We start from the raw sequence: 15,026 nt of genomic DNA, 5'->3' as shown, positions 1-15,026 counted from the left end.
ATGTTATCCAAGTACCTAGGGCACAAGGAAATATTTAGGAGGGCAACAGTGACCATTATATATCCCCAGATATCTTTTTGACAAGTTAGCATGGGTGAGCATATGGTTTCACTGAATGGTGGGCTACACACACACCCTAACCCTCCAGTGAGAGCCATGAGTGCAGAGTCTGGCACCCATGTGGGTCCCTCTGATTCAAAAGGACTTCTCTGGAGCATGCGGGAGGCCCACTCTGGATTTGGAGCCACACGTGTTTTGATCGTTCATTTCTAAATTCTGGCATCCAAAACAATCCTCAGCAGGAGGAAAACGCCAGGGTTCTCTCTTTGAGGAATGCCATTATTCCTATGTTCGCTGATGCTCTTCTCCTGCCTCTTCCCCACCTGTTCTTTCTCTTGGTCTCCTCTCCCTCCATGTTCATTGCTGTTTCTCTTCTTCCTCCACACTGCTTTTCTCTTGCCAAGGTGCATCCAGGGAGGTCACAGACCACTAACTATGAAGTGTGGTGGGGTTGTTTACCACATATTGGGGGGGCTTGGGTGGGGATAACAACAAGTGTGGTGGTATGGATAGTGACACGTACACAGCTGCATAGCTTTGGGGAAGAAAGATGTTCATCAATTTGTTCTTCAAAACAGAGCACTTTGTTTAAAAAAAAAAAAAATTGTTGACATTACAATATTTGGTACCCATTAGATAAACAACAGGAGTGATGGTATTAATGGCACCACTTTTGTCCAGCAATACTGTCTCATTAGCTCATCCTTCTGCTGGAAAAGAGCTTACCGCACCTAAGCCCTTACCATCTTTTCGTGGTTCTGCTTGTTAATATTGATCGTGGACTCCTTTATGACAAGGAGTGTGATTTCAGGAAAATATGAAAAATTGTTCCATTCCTCTCGGATTTTGTTTTTTTCTTCATCCTTCTTGTTTTTGCTGTCTGATTTTTTCCTCTTTAGTTTATTATGTTTCTCTCTCTCAGGCTGTACAACCTGCAAACATTTTGGAATGAAAGTACCAGATAAATATTTTTTAAGCATTGAAGATACATTTTCATGCTAAAATTAATCTTGGGTGGATTTTTCAAACCATTGCCCTCAGAATTAACCAGTCACTCATGTCTTTAATGTGTATTTTATAAAGACATTCATTCTCTAAAAGACTATTTAGAGAAACAGGATTGAGAGCAAATAATTCATACATTCTGTGCCTGGGGAACCTCTTGATTCCAACTGGAAGAGGGTGTATGGAGCACATAAGGGTACAGGAATCCCAAGTCTGGTATTCACATCAGAGTTCACCAAAGAGTATCATATGAGGACTCTAATAAAAGCTTGTGACACTCTGGGCATCAACATCACTGTGAAATGTATGTAAAGATGCTATGCAGGAGTTATGTATTTACGCTGGAAATTATGTTCTTAAGGTCTGTCTCAAGGGACTGGCCATCAGCAAAGGTGAAAAACAGATTTTCTGTCAGACAAGAAATGTTTGTCTAGCTGGCTGTTTACATGTAAATTCAGTATTGTATAGTTCACAATGGTCTCCTCTCACACATCTGAACCGAATGCTAATATAGGCCTGTGTGAGCTTCAGAGAGAAAAGTAACAGGAGGAAGTAAGCAGCTTGATTGAAAATGCTGGCGAGAACTTTGGGTGAGAGATGCTTCTTTAGACAGGAGGTTAAACCTGTTAGTTTACATATAAAACAAAATCATAACATGGTGATGAGGCTAATCATTCGTTCCCATCTCTTACATTGTTTTTTATTTGAATCTCTATTCTTTCTTAAATAAACTTCCTTTTGTTTTATAATGGCACTCATGTGCTGTGTATAATACAAGGGCATTTGTCAAAGAAAAAACTGATAAACGGAGGTACACTGTTCCTTTGAGAACAGGGGATCTGGGATTTCTGTGGGTATCCAGTGACTAGGGGCTGGATACTACAGGGGGACACTTTGAAAGGACTCAGGGGCTGGGGTCCTTCTGTTGTCAACCTGCAAGGCAAAGACAGTGCTGTGTAGCCCAGAGGAGAGTACTTCAGTGGCTGACAGGCTGGTTCTGTTAGGGACTTAAATATCCAGCCAGACTCCCTTGCTCTGGAAGCATGTGGTAACAAGGTGATTCACAGCTCTGGGCGCCGGGAGAAGTGTCACAAATTCCAAGCCTGGTTTTGCCAACAATTCATTGTGCAACCTTTGGCATGTCAGTTAACCTGTCTCTTTCTCCATCAGTAAAAAAGGGATAATACTATCTACATAGTACTTAAGGGTAATAAAGGTTAGTTAATGTCTGCAAAGTAATTAACAAGTATTACAAAAACTCAGTTCAAAACTCACTAGCCACATTCTCCTCTCGATGCATGAACTCTCCATTGATATCTATTGGAATTCTGTGTGTAGTGTACACACATACAAATAACACTATAAAACAATCTTTTGAGAGGTCATTACTAACCCACCATATTTATTATGCCACAAGGAGGATCTCTAACTAGTAATTAGATAAAGGTTTTTCATGGTTAACTTGCCAAGACAAAGGAGCATATTTCCTATCCTCTGCACTCCTGCACATGCATCTTCCCACTTAGTTATATATATAAAACTTTTTCATTTATTATTATTGAGGTTGTAGTTCCCAGAATGTACCAAGCACTTTCCAAACCCAGAGGACAGGGTCCAAAATGCAAACCTACAAGGCAATTTGACATAGTCCTTTATCCTCCAGTGGCCCCCTTTTGGGCATAACTGTAAATCTGTGTGGGGACACAGTATACATGTAGTTATGGAAGGTGGCCTTATTTATGAATGTTGATATTGAGAGCAGCATTTTAAATACAGCTGACTTCAGAAACACAATTTACTGTTTGATTCATTTGCCCACACACCCACACCCCTACCTTTCATCGCTTGGATGGGTACAGAATATTACCACAAATCCCGCTTTTGAAATTCTACAGAGCAATATCTGGGTTTGGCTGATTTGGTACAGGTATTAATTTTCATTGTGACTTCTAGCACTCACAAAAACAAAGAACTAGTGCTGACCAAAGGCAGGCTTTCTGCCAGTTTCCTAATGCAATTCCGTCACCAACCTACCACGCCCTTCCTTTCCAAATTAGTAATCTCATCTTGTCCAAAAACTACGAATTGATCAAACCACAAGGAGGTTTTACAATACAGAGAAACGTTTTTGTGACCGCTGCACTTATTTCACTTACGATCTAAACAAGGTTACAATGAAGCTTTTCTAGAGGCAAAAGCTAGTATGTTTCCCACTTGCAAAGGACTACTGAGTTCTGCTAACCATCTAAAAAGAATGACAAGAACGCTACTAAACAAACCAAAGAGTCTGAAGTTGAAACTTCTCAATTAACTAATTTTCCAAAATAGATTCACGTTTTTTGCAGGCTTTCCCCTCCCCCACAAATAACCTCAGTCTTTTTGTCTGTGAATGGACACTCACATTTGGTTTGCGCCTCCACTGTATTCCATTATTTCCCGTCACCATCACTTCATACTGTGGGATGATCCCATTGTCTCCAAAATTAAATCCATGTTTTTCATTCTCTGTTAAAATACGCAATGATGAAGTCTCAAAAATTTCTGCTCCATAATGCTTAGTTAAAGTCTCCATTGTTGATAAGTATTTAACCTTCAGATCATGTGGAGAGACACTGCTATCGCAAATGGTTTTATTGTTAAACTCCTTAAGGAAATCCTTGAAAACATTGTTTATCCGAATTCTGGTTAAGATATTCCTTTGTCTGATGGTCTTGTTCAAAGTTTCAGGAATATAACGTTTGTAACTAGAAAAAAAAAACATTGGAATATTAATATTGCTACCTCAATTTTCTGTTATAAAACTGCAGTTGGTTTACTGTAAAAGTAACTTACTGAAAACACATGCAGAGTTTCATAGTACATGTAAATAATGTTTTCACCCCTCAGCTCAGAGAGCGCCGAGAAGCAGTTTCATAACACGTGATATAATTGCCCCGTTTTTTACCTGACACAGATACAGACAGTAAGTAAACATTTGAAAACCTCAGATAAATGCAGGGGGTTGTCTCAAATCAGTGTTATCTCATTAAGATACATAGTAACAAAGCATTTAAGGAACAGTTAATTAAATACATAGTAACAAAGTATTTAAGCTGCAGTTATTTTTTTCACTACTTTAGGCAAAAAAATTCTGAACTTGGTGCCCAAAGTTACCAAATTAAATCAATAGAAACGGTGGGTACTCACCGCCTCTGCCACTCAAGCCACATATTTAGGTGCCTAAATATGGACTTACTTTTGAGAATTTTGACCTTAACCTTTGATATAGCCTTTGAGAAATTTGACATTTACTTGGGCAATAAACTAACATTATAACCACCTACATAAACAGAGTTGTAATTATAATCAAGTAAATATATTTAATTATATTGCAAACTGAAATTAAAATCACAATATACCATTTACTAAAATGAAGTGGCGAGAGAGGCAAATTTGACTACACTACATGAAACTAAAACGTTACTAAAATAGATTTAAAGGCTATTGTGTTCAATTTACCGTTGGCAGCCTACTAGTTAATAAAGTTGCTAATTCTGAGTCATCTATTGCTATAACAAACTGACATGTTGAAGTTACATGGATTCCATCAATACTCAGGACTTCATGGTTGTCACTTATGCTGTGGCTTCATAAAATTCACTGTAGCCAGTAGGTAACAGAACTCAAGGGCATCTTCTAATTACATATCCTTACCACAAGGGCTAAAAGAGAATTGCTTTTAGCTGTAGTAACATCAGGGCTTATATCAATGGTGGGCAACCTGCGGCCCGCGGGCTGCACGTGGCCCATCAGGGTAATCCACTGGCAGGCCGCCAAACTGTTTACATTTTCACGGCCGCCTGCAGCTCCCAGTAGTGGCGGTTCACTGTTCCCGGCAAATGGGAGCTGCGGGGAGCAGCGGCCAGCAAGTCCCTGCGGCCTGCACCGCTTCCCACAGCTCCCATTGGCCAGGAACCGTGGCCACTGGGAGCTGCGGGCAGCCATGCAAATGTAAACAAACTGTTTGGCGGCCCGCCAGCAGATTACCCTGATGGGCCGCGAGCAGCCTGCGGGTCGCAGGTTGCCCACCACCGGCTTATATCCTCTGTCGGATCAGCCACTAGAGGGCAAGGTGTCCATACACATTTCAGTAGGTCTAATATTCTATCCAGAAGAGGGCAGTAGCATACACAGTACTGAGTATAGAGTTATCCTGACTAACCTGATATCCTTGGGAAGTTCTGGCAGCTTCATGTTTTTTTTGATGGCATAGTGAGAGATTGCAAGGACAGCCATTCCCAGACATTCATTTTCAATTTCATGTACCTCCTGATCATTTTTAGGGTCTCGAACTGGTGCCAGGCACTTCACCAAATCATATTGTCCCTTAATGGGAAGCAAAGAGAACAAGTTGCTTTAAAAATGTTTGCAATAGTCTATCTTCTGTATACCAACAAGGTCAACAAAATCATAGACCTACACAAGCAGCAGCAGAGCCTTCCAGAACAGCAAGTGCTGCCTTCTCCTGGACATAGACATATAAAATGGAACAAATAAAGATGCATCCAGGCCACCCTCACACTACAAATCTTGTCTTTTAAAATCTTCTTCTTGAGAATAAGCAGCAACAATGGTGCCTGACAAAAAAGGTTTTGTTTTTTTTTTCAATGGCAGTTTCTGTAGCACAGAAAGAGATCATACTTAGATGGTCACTAAAGCCCCAGTCCTCCACCGTGACGTGCAGGAACACCTGTGTACCTGCAGAGCCCCAGTGACTTCAATGAGACTCATTGTGGTCACAGGGGATCCCTTGAGCATCTCATTGCAAGACTGGGGCGTACACTGGTGCACACATCCCACTCAAATCCTTCCAAAGACCCCCACTCCTCAGTGTTGCCTAAAAAAATAACTGAAGAAAATAAACTTTTGTGGCACCCTGAAGATATTTACTGTCCAGTGCAGAATAGCCATGATCTTATTTCATTAACTTTGTCCTTTCTCACCCCATCCCTCTGTTTGTTACTCCTTGAATCACATCTTAAAGATCAGATTGTAAACTCTTCAGGGCAGTGATATTTTTTCTGACTTATACTGGAGTTGGGATTTTTATACTCCACTTCTTCTTTAAAAAATGGTAGTCCCCAAAAGTACAATTTTGTCAACACTCTAACACTGTCTGATAATGTTCGCTAGGGTGACAACCTATCCTATAGTTTAATGCACATCCTTTTTTTCCCCCAGTGACCAAATAAAGAGCTATTTTAAAAAAAAGGATTATAAAAGTTTTCAAGCAATAGTTACATAGACTATGATACACTGTGACATATGTATGATCATTTAATGAATAAAACATTGTGGGGTGATGCCTCTTAAAAAAATCTCTGCTCCATATATTCTATGCAGTTCTCTTGTTTCCTTCAAAAGTGATTTCTCAAATGTTCATTCGGCTGTCGTTTACGTTATATTTTCTTTATTGTGGTTTCACAACTAAGCAACACACTATCACCCTAACAGCTCTCTTCAGACTTATCTTGCTTCTAAAAAGGGACAGTCAGCTTTGAAAGTCACACTTCTGTCTGAAAATTTTGTAGCCACTATAGTTACAATTAACACCTAAGAGTACTATAAAGATGTTAGCAACAAAACATTCCTTATTTTTTTCAGGTTTGTTTACTTTGTGCATTTCACAGCACTCCACCAATTCAGTCTCTATGAATGGTCTATTTCCCTGTTTCCTTTGTATAGTTAATTTCTTCTATCAACATTATCTTTTGTTTTCTGGCAGCAATGTATTCGGTATTGTAAGAAGACAGAATCCCTGCCTCAAAGTGCTTACTCTCTTTTTAAAAATAAATACACAAAACAGAGACAGCAGATAGGGAAAAGGGAACTACAAATAAAGAAAGCCAGCTGGTAATTGAGTGCTTTTGTTATCAGGACTCAGCCAAAGTTTTAACTCCATACAATTTTTTTTAGAAGTATACTTCTATATTCTATATAGATATGCAGGCTGTTCCAAATTACCCTGATGTTATCTGTTGGCTAGCAGAGGTTGCACTTTTAGACTGAGGAATAGCTTTCCAAGAGAAAAGTGGAAGCTCCATGTTTTTGGACATTTTAAAACCAGACTGGATAAAACACCAGAAAATATACCATAAGATATAATCAAACACTGATAAATGAGGTGGATCTCTACCTTTAATTTCTTTGGGAAGATTGTTCCTTAAAACCTGAGAAAGGGATAGTTTTATGCAAGCATATATAAAGCATATAACCATTTCAACCACAGGAAAAATGCTTAAGGCTTTTTTATACAATGTCTTACCTGTGCAAAGAGATATTCTAGCGAATTTGCATCAAGGATAGGGGTTCCGTCTGGCACTAGTTTCTTCTCATAGGAATTCTTTTGTTTCTTTGGAGATGTGTCAAGGATAGGAGTTCCATCTGGCAGTAATTTCTTCTCATAGGAATTCTTTGGTTTCTTTGGAGAATGCCTCCAGACTGATGGCTCATTTTCACTTGTCCCATGCCAGTTCATAAAATAATACCTTGAGAAAGAGTGATGAACTTTAAAAACTGAGGAGAGCCTCAGTGTATTTTGGATACCTATTTTTGAACTGTTTAAAATAAATGTTTAGTAATAAGTCAACATCCTTAATCTTTCTAATCTCAAATAAAATATTACACTGGCCCAAAATACTGGACCCGTGCCAAAACAGCATTCCCGTCTAAGGGACCAGTGAAAAAAGATATTATTAAGCTCTGATAGTTTCAGCTTTCAAACAGCATATAGCATTCATGTTATGCTTTGGTAGGTAATACTGGCCATTAAAATCACAATAGCCTGGGTCACCATCCTGTTTCTTCCCTGTGCAGCCCACCATATAAAACACACACCAATTTTAAAATGCTTTTAGCTGCCACTATCTCAAGATTTGCTTGTACTAGGACCAGTGTTGTTTATCACACGATATCTTGGAATCTCTCATTTCTGGTGGTTCCAACCATTAAAGCTCCAACTCTTGGCATTCATGAAAATATGGCTACTAAAAATCAGGCTAGAATTGAAAGGGCGAGACTAATCTGAACAATTCAGTTTTAAAGGGATGCAATCAAATTACAAAATATATTTGAAACAAACTTCTTAGCCTGCTGGAATGTTACTAATGATACCCTGAGGCTGGGATTTTCAAAGAGGCCAAAGAGAGTGAGGAATTCAAATCCCACTGAAACGGAATGAGAGCTGGGTGCCTTAATGCTTCCCTCCCTACCCTACTCCAACATTAAGCTCCTTTAAAACCATCTCAGTTTAAATGATGCAAGGTGAAATCCTTTTAAAAATCCATATTTACTTTTTCAGTTAAGTAAAATTTAGTTAAACCAAGTCTGGATTAACACATCCTTTGCCATAATTCTTACTTTGCTCATTAAATATTTACACTTAAAAGAACATAACAAACTTCATCAATTGCAAAGTTTTCAGAGTGCTCTGTAAGAATGTTAAACGTTGAACATGTACGGATCCAGTCCTTATTCAACTGTTACTTCAACATTGTTCACTAATGACTCACGTTAACAGAGATCTGAAATGACAATTTCTAATGGGGTGAAAGTCAGTACTTACACTGAATGCCATCTTGTTTGTTACACAGACTTCTGCAAACCTTTGACAACCTTTAGAATCTTAAACAGTTTTGTCTGTCTAAACCTGCATGATAAGTAACCTTAGAATGCTATTTTGTGGTTGAAATGAGGTAAGATTAGATATCTTAATGTACTTAAAGGTCAAGTGAACATGGAAAACTACAATAGCTACTGCACGTACCGAAGAGAAGGTCACATGCATAAAGCTACATTAAAATAAAGTTAAGGGTTTCTTTGGTGGAAAAAGCTAGTGCACATTCTCCGTAAATCAGGCAGTTGAACAAAACTACAAACTTTTCACAAAAATACTCAAAAGGGAATTACTTTACCCTATTATGGATTATTAATTTACAATGTTCAAAATGTGCAAAGTGCCTTCGAGCGCAAAAAAAAAAGTAGAATGTGGGCATTGGGGGAAATTAGGTCCCAATTCTGCAATGAGCTCTGCTCAGATCTCTGTATATGTGAAGCTCAAAGCAGGATCAGGCCCTTAGTGATTAATGAAAATAATGACCTTTGACATTTCAATGGGTGTTTCTATTAAGGATGGTTTAATTATCTGCATCATACTCCAATAACTTAAAAGGAAGCAAATAAAGTATTGGTCAAATTTAAGGACAACTTGATATAGAGATGAGACATTCTATATTGTGTGTTTGACTCTTCTTCTCCCCCTCTCTCCCCATCCCCGACCATCTAATGAACTCCTGAAAAAAGCCTGTGTATGGTGCGCAGGAAATGGTAATGCATGGGAACTCCTATAATGAATATAAAAAACTCAGTTTGGAACTTTTACATTCTAAACACAAGGCTCATGAGATAGTTTTCTTATCCCTTAATAGCAGGCAATTACTCTGTTTTCTATACTTTTATAAAAAAACCACTGCGGTTAACCCCATTACTTTTTTTTGGTGATTCCTGTATTGATATTCTAACAGAGGTCAGAATTTGGCCCTTTACATATAAAATGACTTTTGTATTTCAGTAGTGTCTAAAAGCTCTAACCAAGATCAGGCCCCATTGTGCTAGGCACTGTATATTGAGAATAAGAGACAGTTAGTTCCAGCCCTGCAGAGTGTGCATTCTCTCACCCTTTGTCTGTTTAGATTGCAAAGATTATTATCCCCTTTTTTTAGAGACTGAGTGATTTGCCCAGGATCACACAGGAAGCCTGTTGCAAAACTGCGAACTGGACCCACAACTGGACTAACCTGCCTCTAATACAAAAAGCTCCAACCAACTCTGTTCTTAGAAACAAGTTTATTTTTGAAACATATTGTACCTTTCTTTTCATGGAAAATAAAATAATAGAAAGTACGATTTTAAAAAAACAGTAGGTTCTATTTAATTACCGTACTGGAATAATTTAACTCTTTCTGATCAGCTTGTGTGTCATTTAACCAGGATGCTACAAAATATTATGGTTTCTTATGTTGCAGACTTAAGAAAGGAGTTCTTCAAAAATAACCAAGTATAAACGAGATAGGTCTAAAGTGTAAGCTGCTGCTATGTACATGCTCTGAAGATTGACTGATATTATATGGGAAAAAATATCTCACTCACCAAAAGCCCTAATTAGAATCTTTCAATGGTGGCACAGAAACCTAAACATCTAAAGCATTTGGAATGACTGAACCATGTACTTTCATCATATTTATATATATATTATACACACAAAAATGATATTAAAAAAAATCCAAGTTGCAAAGTTAAGCACTCAGAACTCAGGAAATGCCAGAATTAAAAGATGCCTGTTCAACCTTAATTCAGACTCCTTATGTGCATCCATAGATACATATATAAATATGATGAAAGTACATGGCTCAGTCATTCCAAATGCTTTAGATGTTTAGGTTTCTGTGCCACCGTTGAAAGATTCTAATTAGGGCTTTTGGTGAGTGTGATATTTTTTCCCATATAATCCACAGGCTCTTCTGCCCAATCCCCACAAATTTGACCCATTCTGCTCCATCCCCTCCAACCAGTGCTAGTCCAGTCCTGTCTCTTCACCACCACTGGCTCCTTGTCCCAGTCCTATTCTCCTTACTTTGCCAGTCCCAGTCTCCTCTCCTCAGACTTCTTATCCAAGTCCCAGTCACTCCCTACTCCTGACTCCTCATCTGATCTCTCTCCCCCACTCTAGCCTCTAATCAACCCTCCCACCCAGGCCATGTTCCCAGTCTCCACTGGCTCTCAGTCCCAAACCTCTCACCAGACTCCTGGTCCAACCTCAGTATTCCCCCGGCTCCTAGTCCGAGTCTCTTTGCCCATCTCCATACCCCAGCTCCTCATCAGATTTGTCTCCCCTCACCTCCTTCCCCCTCCCGCCCCCCACTTGTTCATATTCAGTCTCTTTGCCCAGACAGTCGCAGTTTCCTCTCATAGTTCCCAGGCTTTTTGTCCCAATCTACTCCCTATCCAGTCCAGCTCTTACCCCTCTGCATTCAAGGTCAGGCAGCTTCCCCCTCCATACTGCCTGGGCCCAGCAGGGAGGTCACAGATAGCACAGAACAGTCTCCATGCTCTTAGTTCCAGTGCCCAGGCTTGGCCCCAACATGGCCCACAACAGCTCAGAGCTGCAACTGTAGGGAAAATCCTGCTCAGCCCTCGGCTAAAGCATGCCTACTGTGGATGAAGACTCCGCTGAACATATGCAAACTGCAATTTTTATTCAAAGGCTTATAATTTGGGTAGAGTTTCACTGGGAAAATGTGGCCAGAATTTTTTTAAAATGGTCAAAACAATATATTTTCCTCTAGCTTTGTTCTCAGAAATGGCTGAACAATTTTGGCTGAAATTAAAAATCAGCCTGAGGTAGACACTTGGCATGGAAAATTTCAGCACAAATAGTTAAAGTCTGGCAAAGTTACAAGCAACTGATAACAGGGTCTTACAATGGAAACTACCAGGCAACTTTAATAATATATAACAAAAATAAGAAGTAATTCTGGGAATTGTCACCATTGACTCACCAAAGCAGAAACATACAAATATAATCTGATTATATGGGGAGTTATTATTATGAATTAGTAATATATTCATGCAATGTGGTTAGTTAAAAACAGTATTACTGAGTCAGTGGTTAAAGTTCCTACAATTGCAATTTTCTTATGTTATTTAGAATATGATACAAATAAATATAAATTAAGCTCTTCCTTTAAAAAGAAGAAACTGCACACCAGAAGTATTATAGAAGACTATCAGGGGAAATTGCCCTGAGTTCCTATTGTACCGAGAAAACATCAAGATTTTTCTGGTATGTGGTTGACCTGATTGACCTCTTGAAGCAAGTAAGAGCAACTAATATTCTGTGAGACCATTAGATTTCCAAGAGCTTCTCTCAGCAATTCAAGTCACTCAATTCCATTATTATCTGGTGTTAATCTACTGCATTTAATAACAACAGTTTAAACCTGAGATTAGTTTACATTAAGATATTAGCACTGCTTATAAAGAAGGCCTGTTAAAGGAACAGACCAGATTATAGTAATCTTGTGTTTCTCTAACAAACATACGGTACATCAGTGCTTCTCAAAGCCAGTCCGCTGCTTGTGCAGGGAAAGCCCCTGGCGGTCCGGGCCGGTTTGTTTATCTGCCGCATCCGCAGGTTTGGCCGATCGCGGCTCCCACTGGCCGCGGTTCACTGCTCCAGGCTAATGGGGGCTCCGGGAAGGGCGGCCAGCACATCCCTCATCCCTCGGTCCGCTTCCCTGAACAAGCAGCGGCCCAACTTTGAGAAGCACTGTGGTACATAACACTAAAGTTAATCTCTGAAAAGCCAAGTTCTTTTTGTTCATTACAGACAATCATTTCCCTGAATAACATACATTCCCTTTCTCTCACACTTCTCCAATCAGAAAAGCAACTGTGACGTGGTACAGGTTTATTCACGATTAGAATTCCTTAAACTTCAAAGAGTCAAACTGTCAAAGGGGCCTTATCCTGGCCTGCATTTGCATTACCAGTGTGTGCACGATATCTTTTCTCCATGCAGGGGAAGTGTCCTGTGTGTGTAGATTTTTCTTGGAACAACGGAGGTTTGTACACCATCATGTGCATGTGACAATTTATGAAGCATAGGTGCAAATATTCAGATAAGTACTGAAATATGCAACATCGCACACAAATTAAATCCAATTTTTTGCCCGAAATCTCAAGATGAATCCAAAAGATTGTGTTTTTTATTTTAGTAAAATGACAAGTTAAAGAGGGGATGTTGATATATAAAAGTATGTTCTTAGAGACGTGCCTAGTGGAGCTAACAGGGACCCAACTATTAGTGCCCTTGCCCTTGGAAAATGCCAGAATGCCCAAACATTCTGGAAAAATTTATTCCTCAAGATAAAACTTGTTCTCTAGATTGTAATGAAGGTTCTTCATTTTCAGTTTTTGTTTTAAGATTTCCCAGGAATTTATCAGGGTTTATTACAAATATTTAAAAGCAGATACAAATCAGTACAAAAATTAACTTTGCAGTTTTCTGGGGAAATATCACTCCCTGCCCCCCCCCGTTTTTGTTTTTATGCAACTTTCCAAAAAACCCTTATGTTCTGAAATGCAGTTGGATACAGTTTTTTGTTGTTGTTTTCAACCCATTTTAACAGGAAAAGGCATTAACTAACTTTAATTTGCTTTGAAGGATGATAACTATTGTGCTATCATGTAAAACTGGTAATGTGTATGTGGTAGGCATGAGACTGACAACAACACGGACACCAGCGCTTGGGTCATTCCAGTACTTTTGACCCAGCTGGAGGCTCAGTAACCTGGTTACCAAGCTGCCCTCTCTTCTTCTGGAGGGAGGAGCCAGGTCTGAGGAGTTCCAGAGCTTCCAAAATTCAAATTATATGTAAAAACAAAATAATGACTTTTGTAACACCGAGGAACTTTTCTGCAAAAGTCGGTAAAAACTGAAATTGAAGGGCCTCACTTACAATGTACAGGATGTTGAATAGTAACTGTATTGGGGTACAAGAGGGGAAACAATTAACATGAAAACACCAGGGAAGAAAGATGAATGGGGTCTGTACTAGAATTTCTACCAGATCCAAAGGGGACGAAAACCTTCCCTAGGCTGCAAAGTGATGGTGAATCTGCTCTCCAGCTGTATGCACTCTCCTCTGAGGAGGAGAGGAATGGTTGGTGTATCTATGGAGTCACAGGTCCACTAGCCCCCATGTGCTGTGGCTCAGGAATTACCAATAAAGTACAACCTGATGATGTGCAGATCCCTTTCACAGAGTTCTGAATTTTCCTTGTGCTCTCTCCCATCCCACCATGGAATTGCACCAGTTCCCCTTCGAGCTGAGAGCGGGTGTTCAAACGCACTGGCATGACTTTGCTCCCACTAAAGTTGATGGGAATCCAATGGGAGCCAAGCTAAGCCAATGCTGAACGATTTTGAACCTTCCCCTTCCCCCACTGCCCGTGTGGGGGAGACACAGAATTTGGCCCTTAACTTTTCAGTGCCTCAGTTTCTCAGTGTATACAACAGGAATAACAACAGTATTTTCCTACCTCACAAGAATATTTTGTGAAGCTACATTCATTAATAGTTGCACTCTGAACACCTCAGATGGAAAGTGCTACAGAAATACAGAATATTACGATGTGACCATGGCGCTCAGCTGTTTGCACTGTGAATTTTTAGTTAGTCCTGTCACTTACAGCTTTGTGGTTTGGGGTTGTTTTAAGGTTATGTAGAAAATGCACACATTCTGGAGACCTTTTCAGCCTTTCCTGTTGTTAATCTGTCAATTTTGCTGTGAAAGGTTTTTTGCTTTTTTTAAACTGAGTTCAGCTCTAAATGTTACACTAGCCACACAATTCTTGAAAAAACACACACACTGGAATCTTGAAATAATCCATCTTTCAGTTGTCCCAACATACCTCATGCGATAATGGAGCCGGAGTGCTGTCTTGTCATCTATTTTGAAGGCATGGTTTGGTGCATACCAGAGTTTTCTACCCTCCTCAAATAGTGCAAAGAGATTGTGGCACAATGGAGATACAGCTGTTAAAAAGAAAAAATAAATTAATGAACTCACAAACTGAAAGCTGAACTGCACTTTCAACAGCTCCCAGGAGAGGGAGTGTACTACTAAAACTGTTCAAAATTCTGTGATTTATTTCTTCGGTTTGTTTTGCTAAAACCAAAAACATCCCTTTTCCTTGAGTGGAAGGGCAGGAAAGCAAGTGATGTCACTGTCCCATCTGAGTTTACTAATCCATCACAGGGTTTTCCAACAAAACACTCCAGTTGACTTGTTTCTATGTTGTTTGTTTTTAATGAAGACAACTTCCCTTTAAAATACAACAAAAACAGGTTACAGTGACTT

General features: G+C 39.5%; 1 protein-coding gene across 3 annotated transcripts in view; it reads right to left on the bottom strand.

Annotated features, from left to right (window-relative positions):
- LOC112115936 (tyrosine-protein kinase JAK1) overlaps positions 1–15,026 on the bottom strand; it is an 88,923-nt gene that overhangs the window by 18,513 nt on the left and 55,384 nt on the right. For all 3 annotated transcript variants that reach the window (XM_024213168.2, XM_024213169.2, XM_024213170.2), the window contains 5 exons: positions 14,578–14,701; positions 7,370–7,592; positions 5,267–5,430; positions 3,467–3,809; positions 804–992 (listed from right to left, as the gene is read on the bottom strand). In XM_024213168.2, coding sequence (XP_024068936.2) covers positions 804–992; positions 3,467–3,809; positions 5,267–5,430; positions 7,370–7,592; positions 14,578–14,701 — 1,043 coding nt within the window. The remainder of the gene's footprint in view (positions 1–803; positions 993–3,466; positions 3,810–5,266; positions 5,431–7,369; positions 7,593–14,577; positions 14,702–15,026) is intronic.

This window comes from Terrapene carolina, unplaced genomic scaffold, assembly GCF_002925995.2.
Source record: "Terrapene carolina triunguis isolate 2854851 unplaced genomic scaffold, T_m_triunguis-2.0 Scaffold211, whole genome shotgun sequence".
Classification (NCBI taxonomy): Eukaryota; Metazoa; Chordata; order Testudines; family Emydidae; genus Terrapene; species Terrapene triunguis.
Note: the sequence above shows the minus strand (reverse complement) of the source record. Positions and strands in the feature narration are given on the sequence as shown.